This window comes from Eptatretus burgeri, chromosome 7, assembly GCF_056783735.1.
Source record: "Eptatretus burgeri isolate ZD-2024b chromosome 7, Ebu_testis_v1, whole genome shotgun sequence".
NCBI lineage: Eukaryota > Metazoa > Chordata > Myxini > Myxiniformes > Myxinidae > Eptatretus > Eptatretus burgeri.
This window is the reverse complement of record NC_140967.1, coordinates 21,276,932-21,291,146: the sequence shown is the minus strand read 5'-3', so window position 1 is coordinate 21,291,146 and position 14,215 is coordinate 21,276,932. Positions and strand designations below refer to the sequence as shown.

At 43.0% G+C, this 14,215-nt stretch overlaps 1 protein-coding gene across 2 annotated transcripts in view; it reads left to right on the top strand.

Annotated features, from left to right (window-relative positions):
* SOS1 (SOS Ras/Rac guanine nucleotide exchange factor 1) overlaps positions 1 to 14,215 on the top strand; it is a 140,366-nt gene that overhangs the window by 114,165 nt on the left and 11,986 nt on the right. For both annotated transcript variants that reach the window (XM_085887624.1, XM_085887623.1), the window contains 9 exons: positions 1,278 to 1,359; positions 1,959 to 2,081; positions 2,340 to 2,443; positions 2,583 to 2,805; positions 9,894 to 10,013; positions 10,521 to 10,683; positions 10,918 to 11,035; positions 12,861 to 13,033; positions 13,851 to 13,967. In XM_085887624.1, coding sequence (XP_085743750.1) covers positions 1,278 to 1,359; positions 1,959 to 2,081; positions 2,340 to 2,443; positions 2,583 to 2,805; positions 9,894 to 10,013; positions 10,521 to 10,683; positions 10,918 to 11,035; positions 12,861 to 13,033; positions 13,851 to 13,967 — 1,223 coding nt within the window. The remainder of the gene's footprint in view (positions 1 to 1,277; positions 1,360 to 1,958; positions 2,082 to 2,339; positions 2,444 to 2,582; positions 2,806 to 9,893; positions 10,014 to 10,520; positions 10,684 to 10,917; positions 11,036 to 12,860; positions 13,034 to 13,850; positions 13,968 to 14,215) is intronic.

Here is a 14,215-nt window from a genome sequence, read left to right as displayed (position 1 = left end):
AAAGCTGCAAAACCGTAACTGGCTTGACTTGCACTTATTATGCCCCCGCTGCTGAAGGCACCATAGGCATTGTTTTGGGGTTGTCTATGCATGATGATTTTGTTACCACAATAACGTGTGAACCGCTGAAGGGATTTTCGCCAAACCCGGCATAATTATGGACGGCAATACAAGGATGAACTGATTAAATTTCGGGTTGGAAAAGTCAAAGGCCTGAGGTCAAGTGCCATTTAATTGAAAATCTGTGTTACTGCAATAGCCTATGAACCACTCAAGAGATGTCAACCATACTTGACACGTGCATGGACTGTCATACAAAGATGAATTGATTGAATTTTACATTGAACAGGTCAAAGGTCGTGTGCCCTTTGAAAATCATTTTGCAGACCACAACGATTTGGAAGCATCTGATGTTCTCTAGGCTACTTATTTCTCTTTTGTCTCTCGTGACATATATATATATATATATATATATATATATATATGTATATATATATATATATATATATATATATATATATATATATATATATATATATATATATATATATATATATATATATACATACATATATACATATACATACATACATAATGAGGTGATCTTTAAAAAAATTTTATTGTGACCTTTAATTGAGATCAAACGTGGGTAGAAGCATACCCTTCTACCCACGTTTGGCCCATCGACACGTTCACAGCAAATTCTATTTTCCAAGTTTTTATATACATTGAGCGAAACCTTGACATGGCAGAAGTTGTACATCAATCCCATGTACGACAATGACATTATTGGACATCGGTGTACTTTCAACATCTGAACACAGATAACAAAGACATCATTACACAATAGACATATCAACATGGGATTTGAACCTGGTATCCATCATACAGGAGCCGTTGGTTCAGATCAAGTACACAATATATACAAAATAATACAAACGAGTTGAGCACGCAAGTGAACTACATGCATGTTGATTTGCATGAACAAATCTTGCCGTTAATATGAATGTTTCAAATTGCACGTGAATGACTGACTAAGTTTTCAATGCATTACTTACTCCATCATATGTTTACCGACATAAATGCTGAGGAATCGAGCATCACCCTGAGTATATCGAGAACTCGGACAATTTTTTTTTTCTTTGCTTCTATTGTATTCCTATCTCATGTAAAGAAATTTAGATAATGGCCCGTTGAACATGAAATGTCTGATAAATTGTGTGTGCTGGGGATCAAGACATGCTCTCCTGGTTTCAGCACTGCCTTGCTTTCTGCAGATCCTAACTTTGTCCGCACCTTCCTGACAACATACCGTACATTTTGCAAACCTCAGGAACTTCTGGATCTCTTGATAGAAAGGTGAGATTGAGGGTTTACTCTGGAGCTTGTGCTTACATTAAATATATCTGTCAAGTAGGGTTAGGTTATTATAATATTGTTCAAGGAAGGTGTTGTAATCATAAAAAGGATGGTTGTAGATAAGTAAACAGGAGCTAACGTTACTCCTTGTGGCCTATATTGATTGACATGTACACTCGCGAGTATAGTTACAAAGCCCGATCCTCTGAGGCGAAGCCGACAGCACAAACTCGGTGACGGTTTCTATATTGCATTATCCGACTGATACTAGTTTTCCACTGCAATTGCACTGACACACTCACTGAGGCACTGATGGTTTGTTAGAACTTTCATTCGATGTGTACAGCTGGCGTGCTCACTTCATGTTGATTCATATATCTTTTGGCAAAGATGTTTTGAGTCGCAAAAGTCACAAATTGAAGTTTTTGTTTTTCACAAAGCCTTCCTTCCCAGAATTATGGAGTCTGCTGAATGCCATTCTTGGTAACCTCCGTGACTTGTTCCACAAAGTCGCATGGAACTGCCAAAGCTACGAACCACATGGAATGTGGGATTGTGTTCCAATCGCTTGCATCCAAATACGTTCCATCTGTGTCCAGGTTCAAGATACCCGACCCTAAACCATCAGACGCAGACCGCTTGGCACTCGAACAGGGAGAACAGCCAATGAGTGCAGAACTGAAACGGTTCCGCAAGGAGTATGTGCAACCCGTACAGCTCAGGTAAGCCTCATCAGCTACCTGAACCGTATGCATTTTGCTTAACTTCTGTCATTTTCTAGTCCTTTTGCAAGTTGGTCTAACGATTCTCAATTATGGATTGAAAATGCCGATCTTTGTGCACTTTGGTTGGTAATTAGACACTAGTTGGAGGCCACATGCCGTGCTCATCGCGAGGAGTACGACGAGATGTGTTGATGTACATAGAAAAACAGACTCAATTAACCATTTCTGTGCCTGTGAAATGTTTTCTCCATGCAGGGTGTTGAATGTCTGCCGGCACTGGGTTGATCATCATTTTTATGACTTTGAGCGAGATCCCAAACTGCTAAGCAAGCTTGAAGACTTTATTCGAGATGTTAAGGGTGAAGCGCCACACCTCACATGGGCAGGACGTTATGCGGTGCTTTTGTGTGTGGTATTTTTTACAAAAGACTACTTTGATTTCATTTTGTTCAGGCTCTTCTACCCTGGCTCATTCCAACTATTTTTCCACCTTGCCAGGAAAGTCGATGCGTAAATGGATTGAATCTATCACAAAGATAATCCAACGTAAAACGCAAGCTCAAGCTAATGGCCCGAGCCACAACCTGACGTTTGAGAGCCCGCCGCCACCCGTTGAGTGGCACATCAGCCGCCCTGGTCAGGTGGAAACCTTCGAAATCCTGACTCTACACCCGATCGAGATTGCTCGGCAGCTCACACTTATCGAATCCGATTTATACAGGTAATGCTCCACGGACTTCTGAAGTCAATGGTAACTCTACTTGGAATGAGGAACTAGTCTTACTGTGGTGAAGGCTAGTGTCGATCTATGTGGGTGGACTGGTAGAACAGATGGATAAGGTTAACGGGTCATTGATTGAAGTGTGTTAACCGCCTTGGGAACCATCCATAAATGTGGATTATCCATGAATGTAGAATACTATCAAAAGCTCCTTTTTAGTCTCATTTGTAATCTTGCCTGTGAAAAATTTGGTTCTTCTGGTTTTACAGTTTTCGAGTACGGCCTTGTTTAGTAGTAGGTGGTCTGTTGTTCTATTTTTTAGTGTGTGTGTGTGTGTGTGTGTGTGTGTGTGTGTGTGTGTGTGTGTGTGTGTGTGTGTGTGTGTGTGTGTGTGTGTGTGTGTGTGTGTGTGTGTGTGTGTGTGTGTGTGTGTGTGTGTGTGTGTGTGTGTGTGTGTGTGTTCAGTCCCATGCTCGGGTACAGTGGTAATTCACTTGCAAAAAAATAAGTGTGGGTTGGAGGGAGGAGCCAGGGGAGGGGTGGTATGAGGAAGGGGAAAGGGGTGGAGTGGGAGTGTGCTGGGGGGGGGGTGGGGTCGGAGGAGTAAGGAATGGAGTGGGAGTCCGGAGGGAGGGATAAGGTGGCGTGGGAGTCCCGAGGGAGGGAAGGGACGGGGTAGAGTGGGAGTCCAGAGGGAGGGAGGATTGGGAGTCCATTAGCCATGCAAATGCACTCTGGCAATTTCCACACTCAAGAGCATTTGCAGAACAACAACTCTAAAACCACTTTTGGAGCAAGCTCACCATTCATCCACTTGATGTCACATTTCCCTCTGGGGTGTTCATTACAACCATGGCCACCAGGGCTTGGGGGTGTCTGGAAAGGCTTGGAGACTGCGGTGCCATATACCAGCTTGGTAGTTGGCTCTCTGTGCATGCAGGCACAGGCAGTCCTCACACAGGGGAAATTTCCCAGACTCAACATCACCTTTCCTTGCTCCAAACAGCTAGTACCACAAGTCATTCACAGCATTGATGGGGGATCTGACGGCATATAAACGACAGGTGAAATCTTGAAGTTTACTAACCAGGTCATCACTCAGCAGCCATTCTTTCCCAAGCTGTGCAAATATTTTCTGGAAAACGGGATTTTCCAGCAGCTTCAGTCCAGAAACTTTCCCTTTCCCAGCAAATTCACTGACGGAGTCGCATCACGTAAACGCGTGCAGCCCTATCAGGGCCTCACAAACATTATCCCCCAATACCAGAGATAGCTTGGTCACATTGATAAATCTGGTCCTGGTTTGAGTGCCATGCTTCATGAACATATTGCAGCTGATGTCATTGCTTAAAGCCAGACTGATAATTATAATCAGCGCATCTGGATTGTTTGCTACGATGACAACTAATTCAAAATTGGGTGCAGCGTCTGGTGTGTAGAATGAGGTGTGTCGGCTTCTCGACTGCTTGTTAGACAAACTACTTCCTCGCAGTTGGTTCTGGTAATTCAAATGCATTTATCTTCACATGTGACATGCAGTTCTCTTTCAGCAAGTCTGCCTCATAGTGTTTGTTTCTGCCAGTCCATGGTCAGGAATTTGATCAACGATGTCTTACGCACAGAACATGCCAACAGTTTATGCCATTGGTGAAATTTTTGCCCATGTGATATGTTCGTGAAGAGGACCTCTTAGCCTCGTTTGGCCTGCTCTGCCTTCTTGATTGATTTTTCGTTGTAGACATGAAAAATTACATCAACTCTCTTGCTGCTACCTCCTGTGTTCAAGGCAGACATGAAAAGTTGTTCCGATACCTCTCCAAAGTTTTTGTGTTCTCCATGAGCCTTCTGTACCAGGCTCATTCCATCAATGAGATAGACAGACGGCTATGGTATCTCATCTACTGAAGTTGTCTTCTTTTCCAAATGTCTGGTGAGAGAAGCTTTGTGTTTTGTCTTTTGTTGAGTGTCCCATCATAATTTGCCAGTGCCCATGGCAGTGGACAAAGTGGATGCTTCAGGACTTCTTTTAGGTGAAGATTTTTCCTACTTGCAATAAGAATAATGCAGCCAAATAGTTTGTGGTCTGTTTTGAGTACAGTTTCTCGGTTTGATTTGCCTGTTTTCTTTCTTCTGTTCCTTCATATTGTTGAAAGTTTTCAGATTCTGGTTTGGCAGTGTGTCACAAGACTTTTCTGACTTTTTTGCAGCAACCCACTTTTGCTTGAAGTCACTGTAGGCATTCTCACCTGTTTCATATGCACGCAGAATGCCATCGGCAATTTCATGTGTAGCCGCTGTTCCAGTTGAAATGCTGATGAGCACTGATGGGCCATTACGAAGCGGTTTTGTCCAGTTATCTTCCATCAGGTCTACCAGGGACTGGACATCAGCTTCATCTCTTCCGATCGTTGATGGCTCGAGGTCAGGAATGTACAAACTCCGGATTCACCATCTCTATCATTGCCCGAAATGATGGTGATGGTGAATCCTACGATGTGCTGCAGATAAGTAAGATTTTGAGACTGCACCTGGCTTTAAGGAAAAGCCCTTTGTTCTGCCAGCTGTTTGCTCAAATATTGCTTCTAACAAGATATTGCCGCAAGTCGAAATTTCTCTATACCAGTGGTCTGCAACCTTTTTTAAACGCACGATCACTTTTAGAATTGAAACGCAACACAAGATCTACCTTTAAAAATTCATCTTTACGAAAACCCTATAAATGTAGGTGATGCATAACGCTCACCTACTCTTCGTATGTATGACACCTGTGCTTGAGCACCATCTGTTTGTGCTTTGAAGTCTGGGTCGTAGTTTGAGAGGGCCAGTCTCATATCGTCCATCAAATGGGCATCTGTGAGAGGAGTTTGATACTTGTAATTGACGTTTTTCATGTGGGAAAAAGCCATCTCACAGAGGTATGTGGAACCAAAGTAGGCCTTCACCTTGGATGCATGGAATGTCAGAAGAGGTGCTTCTTTCTGTTTACAAGTCACCAAAAATCTTTGTCCCTTGACCAAGCTTTCAGCTCTATGTCATTTTGCAGGGTGATTATCTCCACATCAATTCCACTGCTTTGTTCAAACACCTGATGAAAGTTTGCTGTCAGTTTCCCAATGTCCACTTGAAGAAAAGGATTGGAGACAAATGTGATTTATTCCATCTTGTTTACCTCCTGAAATCGTTTGTTGAATTCCTTTCCTTTTTTCCAATCTGTTCAGGTGGTCACATTATGTTTTGGGATGAAACCCTTTCTCTTTGACGTTTTGTAGGATTTTTCTCCCCATTTGGGAAGTGCTCTTTCATGTTGTTCTTTAACTGAGAGGACCACGTGCCCAGTTTAAACTTGAACGCATTCAACGCACTGATCATGGGTGACAAGTCTCTGTCCCTCCCCTGCAGTTCATGATTCAGCTCATTCAATTTTGCCGGTATGTCTGAAAGAAACCCCAAGTCTAGCAACCATGCATTATCTGACAGATCGCTGTACACCTCTTGTCTTGATTTAAGATCGTCTGTTGAAGACTCTGGGATCGACTGGTTGGAAACTACTGCTCGATACAGTGGCCGCCATTTTGTTTCTGCAAGGTAGTAGGCTTAAGCTGTGACTTTGGAAAGCCGCATGCAGAAATATTTATAGTACATGTGTCTGAACAGGATGGTAACACTCACGTTTAGTGCCCTCTGATGGCAGCGACAAGTCAAATATCTGGTCTTGGCCCAAGAACAAGTATTGATGTGTTTTAAAGACTGCAAATTATTCAGTAATTTTAATAATCAGTAATTTGTGGTGGTGGTCGTATGGCAGCTTAGCTGCCAGGGTAGCTATCATTTCTTGAAGCGCGACTGTGTTGCTGATGCAGCGCCCCTCTACCAGTACCCACACTGGAACTGGTACTCATTTCGCCAACCTCAGAAGGATGACAGGCTGAGTCAACCCCCTGGTGTATTAATTCAGCGGCCGACGGGGCTTGAACTCAGGACCCAAGGATCCCAAGCCGCCACCCTAATCACTAAGCCAACACCAGGCTCTCGCCTGGGTTCGTATCCCCACTCAGCAATAAACTGTCATCCCTGTGTTTCACAGGCAGGGTGATTCATCAATGTGTGTGGTAATGTGTCAACATCAATTAATCACATTCGTTAATTACAAATAATCGTGGTAATGAAAGCAACACTAAAAATATTGCATAGTTAATTACATTGCATTTTTTGTCACATAACTCGCCATTTTTTTGCTCTTTGTTGGATTAAGTTGATTATGAATATGCAACATTTTAGTTTGTCTTTTGGTTTGTATATCAATGTAACCGAGTGCTTTTGAATATAAATCTCTCTCACGATCCACATCATCAAATGTATAAAGCTGACAGTTATTATGTCTGCATGTAGGATGTACCGAGTGTGCAAGCACGCCACACTAGTAACCTTATAAAAGGCGTGCTAAAATTATACATGCTCATGTTTATTTAATGTGATTTTAATTATTTTTAAAGTCCATCTTTTTTATGAATTTCAAAAGTTGACCTGTTCTTGGTTTTGATCAAGAAAAGTGTTTTTTGGGGTTTTTTTTCGCATATACAAACGGGAATATTGTGGGAGGGAGGGGAAGATAGAGGGGGGATGGAGGGGAAGGAGAGAGGAGGGGGAGAAAGAGGACGAAGGGGAGGTGGAGAGGGAGAGAGGGATGGGGCAGGGGAGAGAGAGAGGGATAGGGATGAGAGAGAGAGAGGGGGGGATAGAGGTGAGAGAGAGGAAGAGGGGTGGGATTGGGGGTGAGAGTGGCATAAGGGTGAGAGAGGCAATGGGGAGTGAGGGGAGGGGGGAGTGAGGGGAGGGGGGAGTGAGGAGTGAAGGGAAGGAGAGGAGGAGGAGGAAGGGGGGGATTCTGGCAGATGTGACGCCCAGCGAAACTGAACGTCCAGCCGAGAGACTGCACACACATTGATGAATCACCCTGCCTGTGAAACACAGGGATGACAGTTTATAGCTGAGTCGGGATACGAACCCAGGCGAGACAGCTCAGAGCAGTGCATTACTGGTGCGATTAAATGCACCCAAACAGCAGCGTTTTCTTTACGATCGCCATGTTTTATATAAAACCAGGCGGTGGCGTTTAAAAATCAAATCTAATGCTATTTGGTAAAGGCCTACCTGCATGCAGCCCCCCCAAACCCCACACATTCCTCCAACCTCCTCGTGGTCCATGCTAAACGTGCACGTGCACCGGAGATATACTCAACCTTTCACTCGCACGCATGCACGGATTTCCCCACATCTGCACTGCACGGTGGCTTTGATTCTGCAGCACATCCGCTCCCCACGATGCTTTGGTGCTACAGAAGTACATGATTCACGAGACAGCCGCATAACCTCCTCCACAGTGCCATGCGCCATGCACCATGGGCCCGAGTTAGAGTTCAGATAGTCATGCCCACGAAACCCGCGCACCGCACGCACATAACCAAGTACAGGCACGCACGCACCTCAGAGAGTCATTTGTTCCCATTTCTACCATGTCCATGTGTGCTGTCTTTGCTTGCACCTCTTCGCTTGCAGAAACTACTGACTATTAATATATTGCAGTAACTATTAGTATATTTATATTAATATTTTGTAATGAAAGCACGCACAAAATGGTGTAAAGCAACAAAAAATCCTCTTCATTTGCCAAACCTACTGACTATTTACATATTAATGGAACTGTAATAGTATATTTATATTTATATTATTGTAATAGTATATTCCATCATCTTTTCTTCACTCAATATAATCGTCTGAACAGTAGAAAAAGTGAAGTTTAATGCTTTGCTTAAATAAATACACTCAGTTGTAAGAATCGCTAATTTGTTAAAATTTTAGGATTTCACTCCAGATTTCGACATTTATTTTGTTCACCAGATCTGATTCTCAAATCCGACATAATATTTCCATTATATACTTTCAATAGTCCGTGAGAGTAGATCGTGTTTCCAAATCGAGGCATTGTCGAATAGGCCGAACAAAATGGCGAATTAGGACCTCCATCAAGTATGAGTGAGGTGCCTGAGGGTGTCCAAGGATGTGCCTGATGAAGGATATAATTCAATAAGGCCATTAATTATCTTCGAAAGTGGTGTTTTAATTAACCCAAAAACCCAATTTTCAGTCATGCGCTTTCTTAGAGTTATGTTAGTATGCTTGCAAAGATTCAGGCTGATAGGTTTCATGGTTTTGGAGTTATGGAGGAGACACACACACACACACACACACACACACTTGTATTAATTATTAGTATAGGTTGCTTTGTTTGAAAGATGCCACAAAGTTAGTATTGGCATTGGTGGGCTCGTACAGAGGTACACACACTTGCTTCTGAGCTGTCTCGCCTGGGTTTGAATCTAGACCCACCTATGAACTGTCGTCGTGGTGTTTTGCAAGCAGGATGAGACATCAATGTATGCCGTCGTTTGAAAGGACCAGTATGACCCACCTTCAAGCACTGAATGTTTCTGGACGTTAACTGTCCCATGATGTCTTTAATTATCACTGGCACCTTGAAAAAAATTATAAATTCCTGCCGAAACTGTGGGTCGTGAGTAGTCTGTTCTTCCTGGCTATCACTTGACACCAGGTTACACCGCTTGCTGTCTCAGAATGTGGTTGTCCGGGCAGCAACTCCCGCGCTATAAACAAATTCACATTCTCAGGTTGTTTGCTTATTACATGTGAATGGCAGTCTTCATCTACGAAGGATAAGCCTGCCTGAATGAGTGTGGATGCGGAGATTTTTGTCGGTTCCTCCATATATCACCTTTCCATCATTTTGAGTGTTGCGCAATGTATTACATTTTGGATACATCCAACACAGCTTGATAATCTGCGCTAAATCATGACATTCTGGCATCAGAACAGACGTAAAGTAGTGACAAGTTTGAAGCGTTTTAATTTTATATCTTCCCACCATGTAACCGAGAGGAAAATTGTTCTTCTATGGGAACAGGATCTTAAAATCCTCCCCAGAGCTGATCATGCCAAAGCTTCTTGCCTTTCCTGTTTTTTGGAAGTATAATCTAAGGCCAGAGCTTATGTCTTTTGCTGTTGTTCCCTAGGGCGGTGCAGCCTTCAGAACTTGTGGGGAGCGTGTGGACGAAAGAAGAGAAGGAGATAAATTCTCCAAACCTCCTGCGCATGATCCGACACACAACAAATCTCTCCTTATGGCTGGAAAAGTAACCTTTTGCTTCCTCACTGGCACACTGAACCGTGTGTGTGCGCGTGCGTGTTTGTCGTAAATAGTTGATGACACTTTTATAACCACAGGCCTACACCTGCATTCATAAAATGCTCAAATGCATCAACATGATAATTTCCAGCTATTTGATTATTATTTAACCTCATGTTACAAAAAGAGAGGCTTTGTATTCACGTAAATATACAATTTGCTATCTTGAACAAGTAAATGATTATCTGTCATAGAGTTTCGTTTGAGGAAACCATGAAAGTTTGCATATAGTTGTACAGTATTTTCAATGTTGTTGTTATTTTGACAATTAAAATTGGTGTCCTTTGCACTTTAAAGGTGACATCACTGTATTGAACAATGCAACCTTTCCCACCCCACCCTTGCCACTTTTATAAAGTTAATTTATTGTTGGTTGTATAATAACACTTTTGAAGCTTGTTAGATTGGGCCTGGTCAAGAATGAATGGACTCTCACAGATGCGTGCTGCTGCAGGTGCATAGTGGAAGCTGAGAACCTTGAGGAGCGGGTCGCTGTGATTACACGCATCATCGAAATTGTGCAGGTTTTTGTTGAGCTCAATAACTTCAATGGAACGTTGGCCATTGTGTCCGCCATGAACTCTGTGCCTGTGTACCGCCTTGACCACACATTTGAGGCAAGAATTCTGCGTACACCCATCCCTGTTTTGCACACGTCCGATTATTCTCATGTCAAACACTGATTTAAGTTTCCCTAGCCTTCGCTAAAGGTAACCGCTGTTTATTTGGTCTTCTCTTCTTGACAAAGTAGAATTGATTGGTCATCTTATGTCCATTGATTATCGAATCGACCTTCTATGAAATGTTACCAAAGACGATCTCTCTTTTTCCCATGCCTTCTTTAATGACAGAAAGTAGCTGAAAGTAAGAAGAAGGTTTTGGAAGAGGCTGTGGAATTAAGTGAAGATCATTTCAAGAAGTACCAGGCCAAGCTTCGATCTATTAATCCCCCCTGTGTTCCTTTCCTGGGTGAGCTTTACTTAGTGGAAATAGTATACAAAGTTTATTGCCCACAAGCAGATAACCCGGTTCCACTGGGCTGTTGTAAGGAAATTTGTTTCAAATAGAGTGTGGAATATTTAAGGAGCTTGCGGATTTTCCTTCGACAGCAAAATAGTCACCAACTGTAAAGACTGCTAATGCTTCTCCGTGAAGTAAATCGCCAAAATGGGAATTATACGTTGGACGGAATTTTTTTTTGTATACATTGTCGAGGCTCGTATGAGAGCTAACACACAATGCACAGCAAGGGGGGCATGAGACAAGAGGGATGGGAGTGGGAAGGACAAAGCAGTGGGGAACAGAGACATTAGGAGATCTGTGGAAGGGAGAGGGATGGGGTGGGGAACACGGGGTATACAAGATGGACATTACAGGGACTTTCAGGAAGGAAAGCCAGGAATTTGAAAGGAGGTGGGTTTGGCGTGGATTCACGGGGGTATAAAAGATTGAGGTTTTGGATGGGGGATGATAAGAGGTGGTGATGAACAGCTGTTTTGAAGGCCTGGAGGGAAGAATGGGATTGAATAGAGTGAGGGAGTTTATTAAAAAAGGTGGGAAAAGGAGGAATGAAAGAGTGAAGGTGAGCAATGAATCATGATTTTGGTAGTTTTACCAGAAGGGGTTGCTGGCGGACCTTGAGCGCCTTGCGGAAATATGGTGGGGCCATATCGCAGAGAGAGCAGGGGGGGGGGGCGAAACGGTAGAAGACAGAAAGACCGACCTGCCTGTGATGAGAGGCCCAAAGACTCAGCCTCATCGCGGGAGATACCAATGATCCTAAATGCCTTGGTTTCCACAGCATGAAGCCGAGAAAGGTGAGAGGCAGGAGCACCAGCCGAGAGGGGAGAGCAGTACTCCATCAGGCTGTGGATGAAAGCTTTGCATGTGGCCAAGAGCTCGAGTATTTGGGCCTCTCACTGTCTCATCGCAGGCAGGCTTTGTATGTGGTCAGGACAAAATTGATTGACTAGTTTCAGGTTGTTGTTTTTTACTCCTGGTAGGTGTGCGAACCAGCGACGCTGAACCTATGCACCGCCCGTTTGCACAATTTAGCCACAAAAATGCACATAACTCGAAATTGCATGAATATCAATATTTTTAGACCTCCACATGCACTGGCTGGACCCATGAGTTCCTCAATGAGGTGTGTTTCAGCATTATATGTACTGCAGTTACGATGTTTACCCCGTTCACAAACAATCGTGCACCTTGCATTTATATAGGTACCCATCCCCATTGACGGGAAAAGCAAGCAAAAATACCCATCCTCAGTGATGGGAAAAGTTTTAAGTTAATCTATCAATTTTTTTATTATTTTGTGGATTTTAAAAGGGTAAATTCTGTTGTACTTAAAAAAAATTTCAGCATTTTCAATTTGAGACCAATTTATCATTCTGTTTGCCATAAATTGCTATATTGGTCACTTTGGCCTCAATTTGCTGCCTCAAAACCAGAACTGCCCCCATTACTTCCAGCGGAAAGTTGTATCTTGTGCATGGAGTTTGTAGCTTTAAGGATGAAGCCATGCATGACACACACACACACACACACACACACACACACACACACACACACACACTCACTCTCTCTCTCTGCACACACACACACACACACACACACACACACACACACACACACACACACACACACACACACACACACACACAATCAGCACTTGCCTTTTACTCTTTTCTCTTCACTCTTCTGTGGGCCTCAACTTTGGATGCAAAAAGTGAAAATAACTTTCCACAATGTCACCCCATGGCCCTTTTACCCATGACCATGGATGCAGGAATTTACCTCACAAATATCCTCAAAACCGAAGAAGGCAACCCAGACTTTCTCAAGGGACACACTAAGGAGCTCATCAACTTCAGCAAACGCCGCAAGGTGGCAGAGATAACAGGCGAGATTCAACAGTACCAGAACCAGCCTTACTGCCTGCGTGGAGACGTCGATATCCGGGTGGGTTCTCTCTATAGTTCAAATGGAGCTTCTCTCTGGAGATTGTTTCTATTCCTCATTCTACGTATAACGGATAAACGGCACGCACCAACATGCCACTTGTAAAACGGATTTGCTTCAGCACGTGTTAGACGATGACCTGCATGTTCTAAGGGGCCTTCAGAAGGTTCCATGAGAAAGTCGTTCAAGATGCACCAACTTTATCTTTCAATCCAAATATTTAATTGGTAAGAAATTCTTTTCATATTAATTATATACGATACACATGTATTGACAAAAAAATTCGAAATAATTGGCATGTACTGAACTAGTGCGTATCTCTTTAATTGAAGTTCTTGAATGCCCAGACTTCTACACAAAGTTCTCGTGTTGGTTTAGGCAGGAATCGTGCATTTTTAAATGCAGAGTATTCTCAGAGCTGTATTAGTAGATATAGAGATAGTTTTCATATCTAAAGACATCTTCCTCAAGGCAGCAACACTAACAGGTAAATAAAACCAACTGACCAACCAGTTTCACTCTTGTTGGGCCATTTTCAGTATCAGTACAGCTCTGAGCCTGTTAAGCAGACCTTGGGCCTGTTCCAAACTTGCAGAGTAACTTTTATATCTGTATTTACAATTTCAAACAGCTGTGCTCAATAAGGGATAGTTAATCATGGGTGAGAGAAATGATTGGCATTGAGTTTGCAATGAATAAACGACCTCGATGAACAACATTCATAAGCTTGGACCATGACTGTGATTGGTTGCTTGAGCATGCATTCATCCTAAATAGTGAAACACGTTCGTTTTTGTGAATCCATTCGTCCCGACAGAGATTTTTTGAGAATCTAAATCCAATGAACTCTACTACCGAGAAGGACTTCATGGACTACCTTTTCAACAAGTCTCTTACCATTGAGCCTCGAAATGCCAAGCAGCTCCCCAGATTTGTAAGTACTGCAGGTGGCAAAATGGTCACTGTGCCCACTTCATTGTACTCTTATGGTGTTCTGCAGATCTTTTACTATCCTTTTCTTCCCGATTCTAAACCCAATCCTAACGTACCCACGTCTTACTGAGAGGGCAGAGCTTGGACTGCACATGCACGTTTGCTAAAAAAAAAATTTAGCTCCTGCTCCATGCCCTCATGCTGAGAAGTGGGGCTTGCCTCAAGCAAGCAAACAACCAAACTGCATTT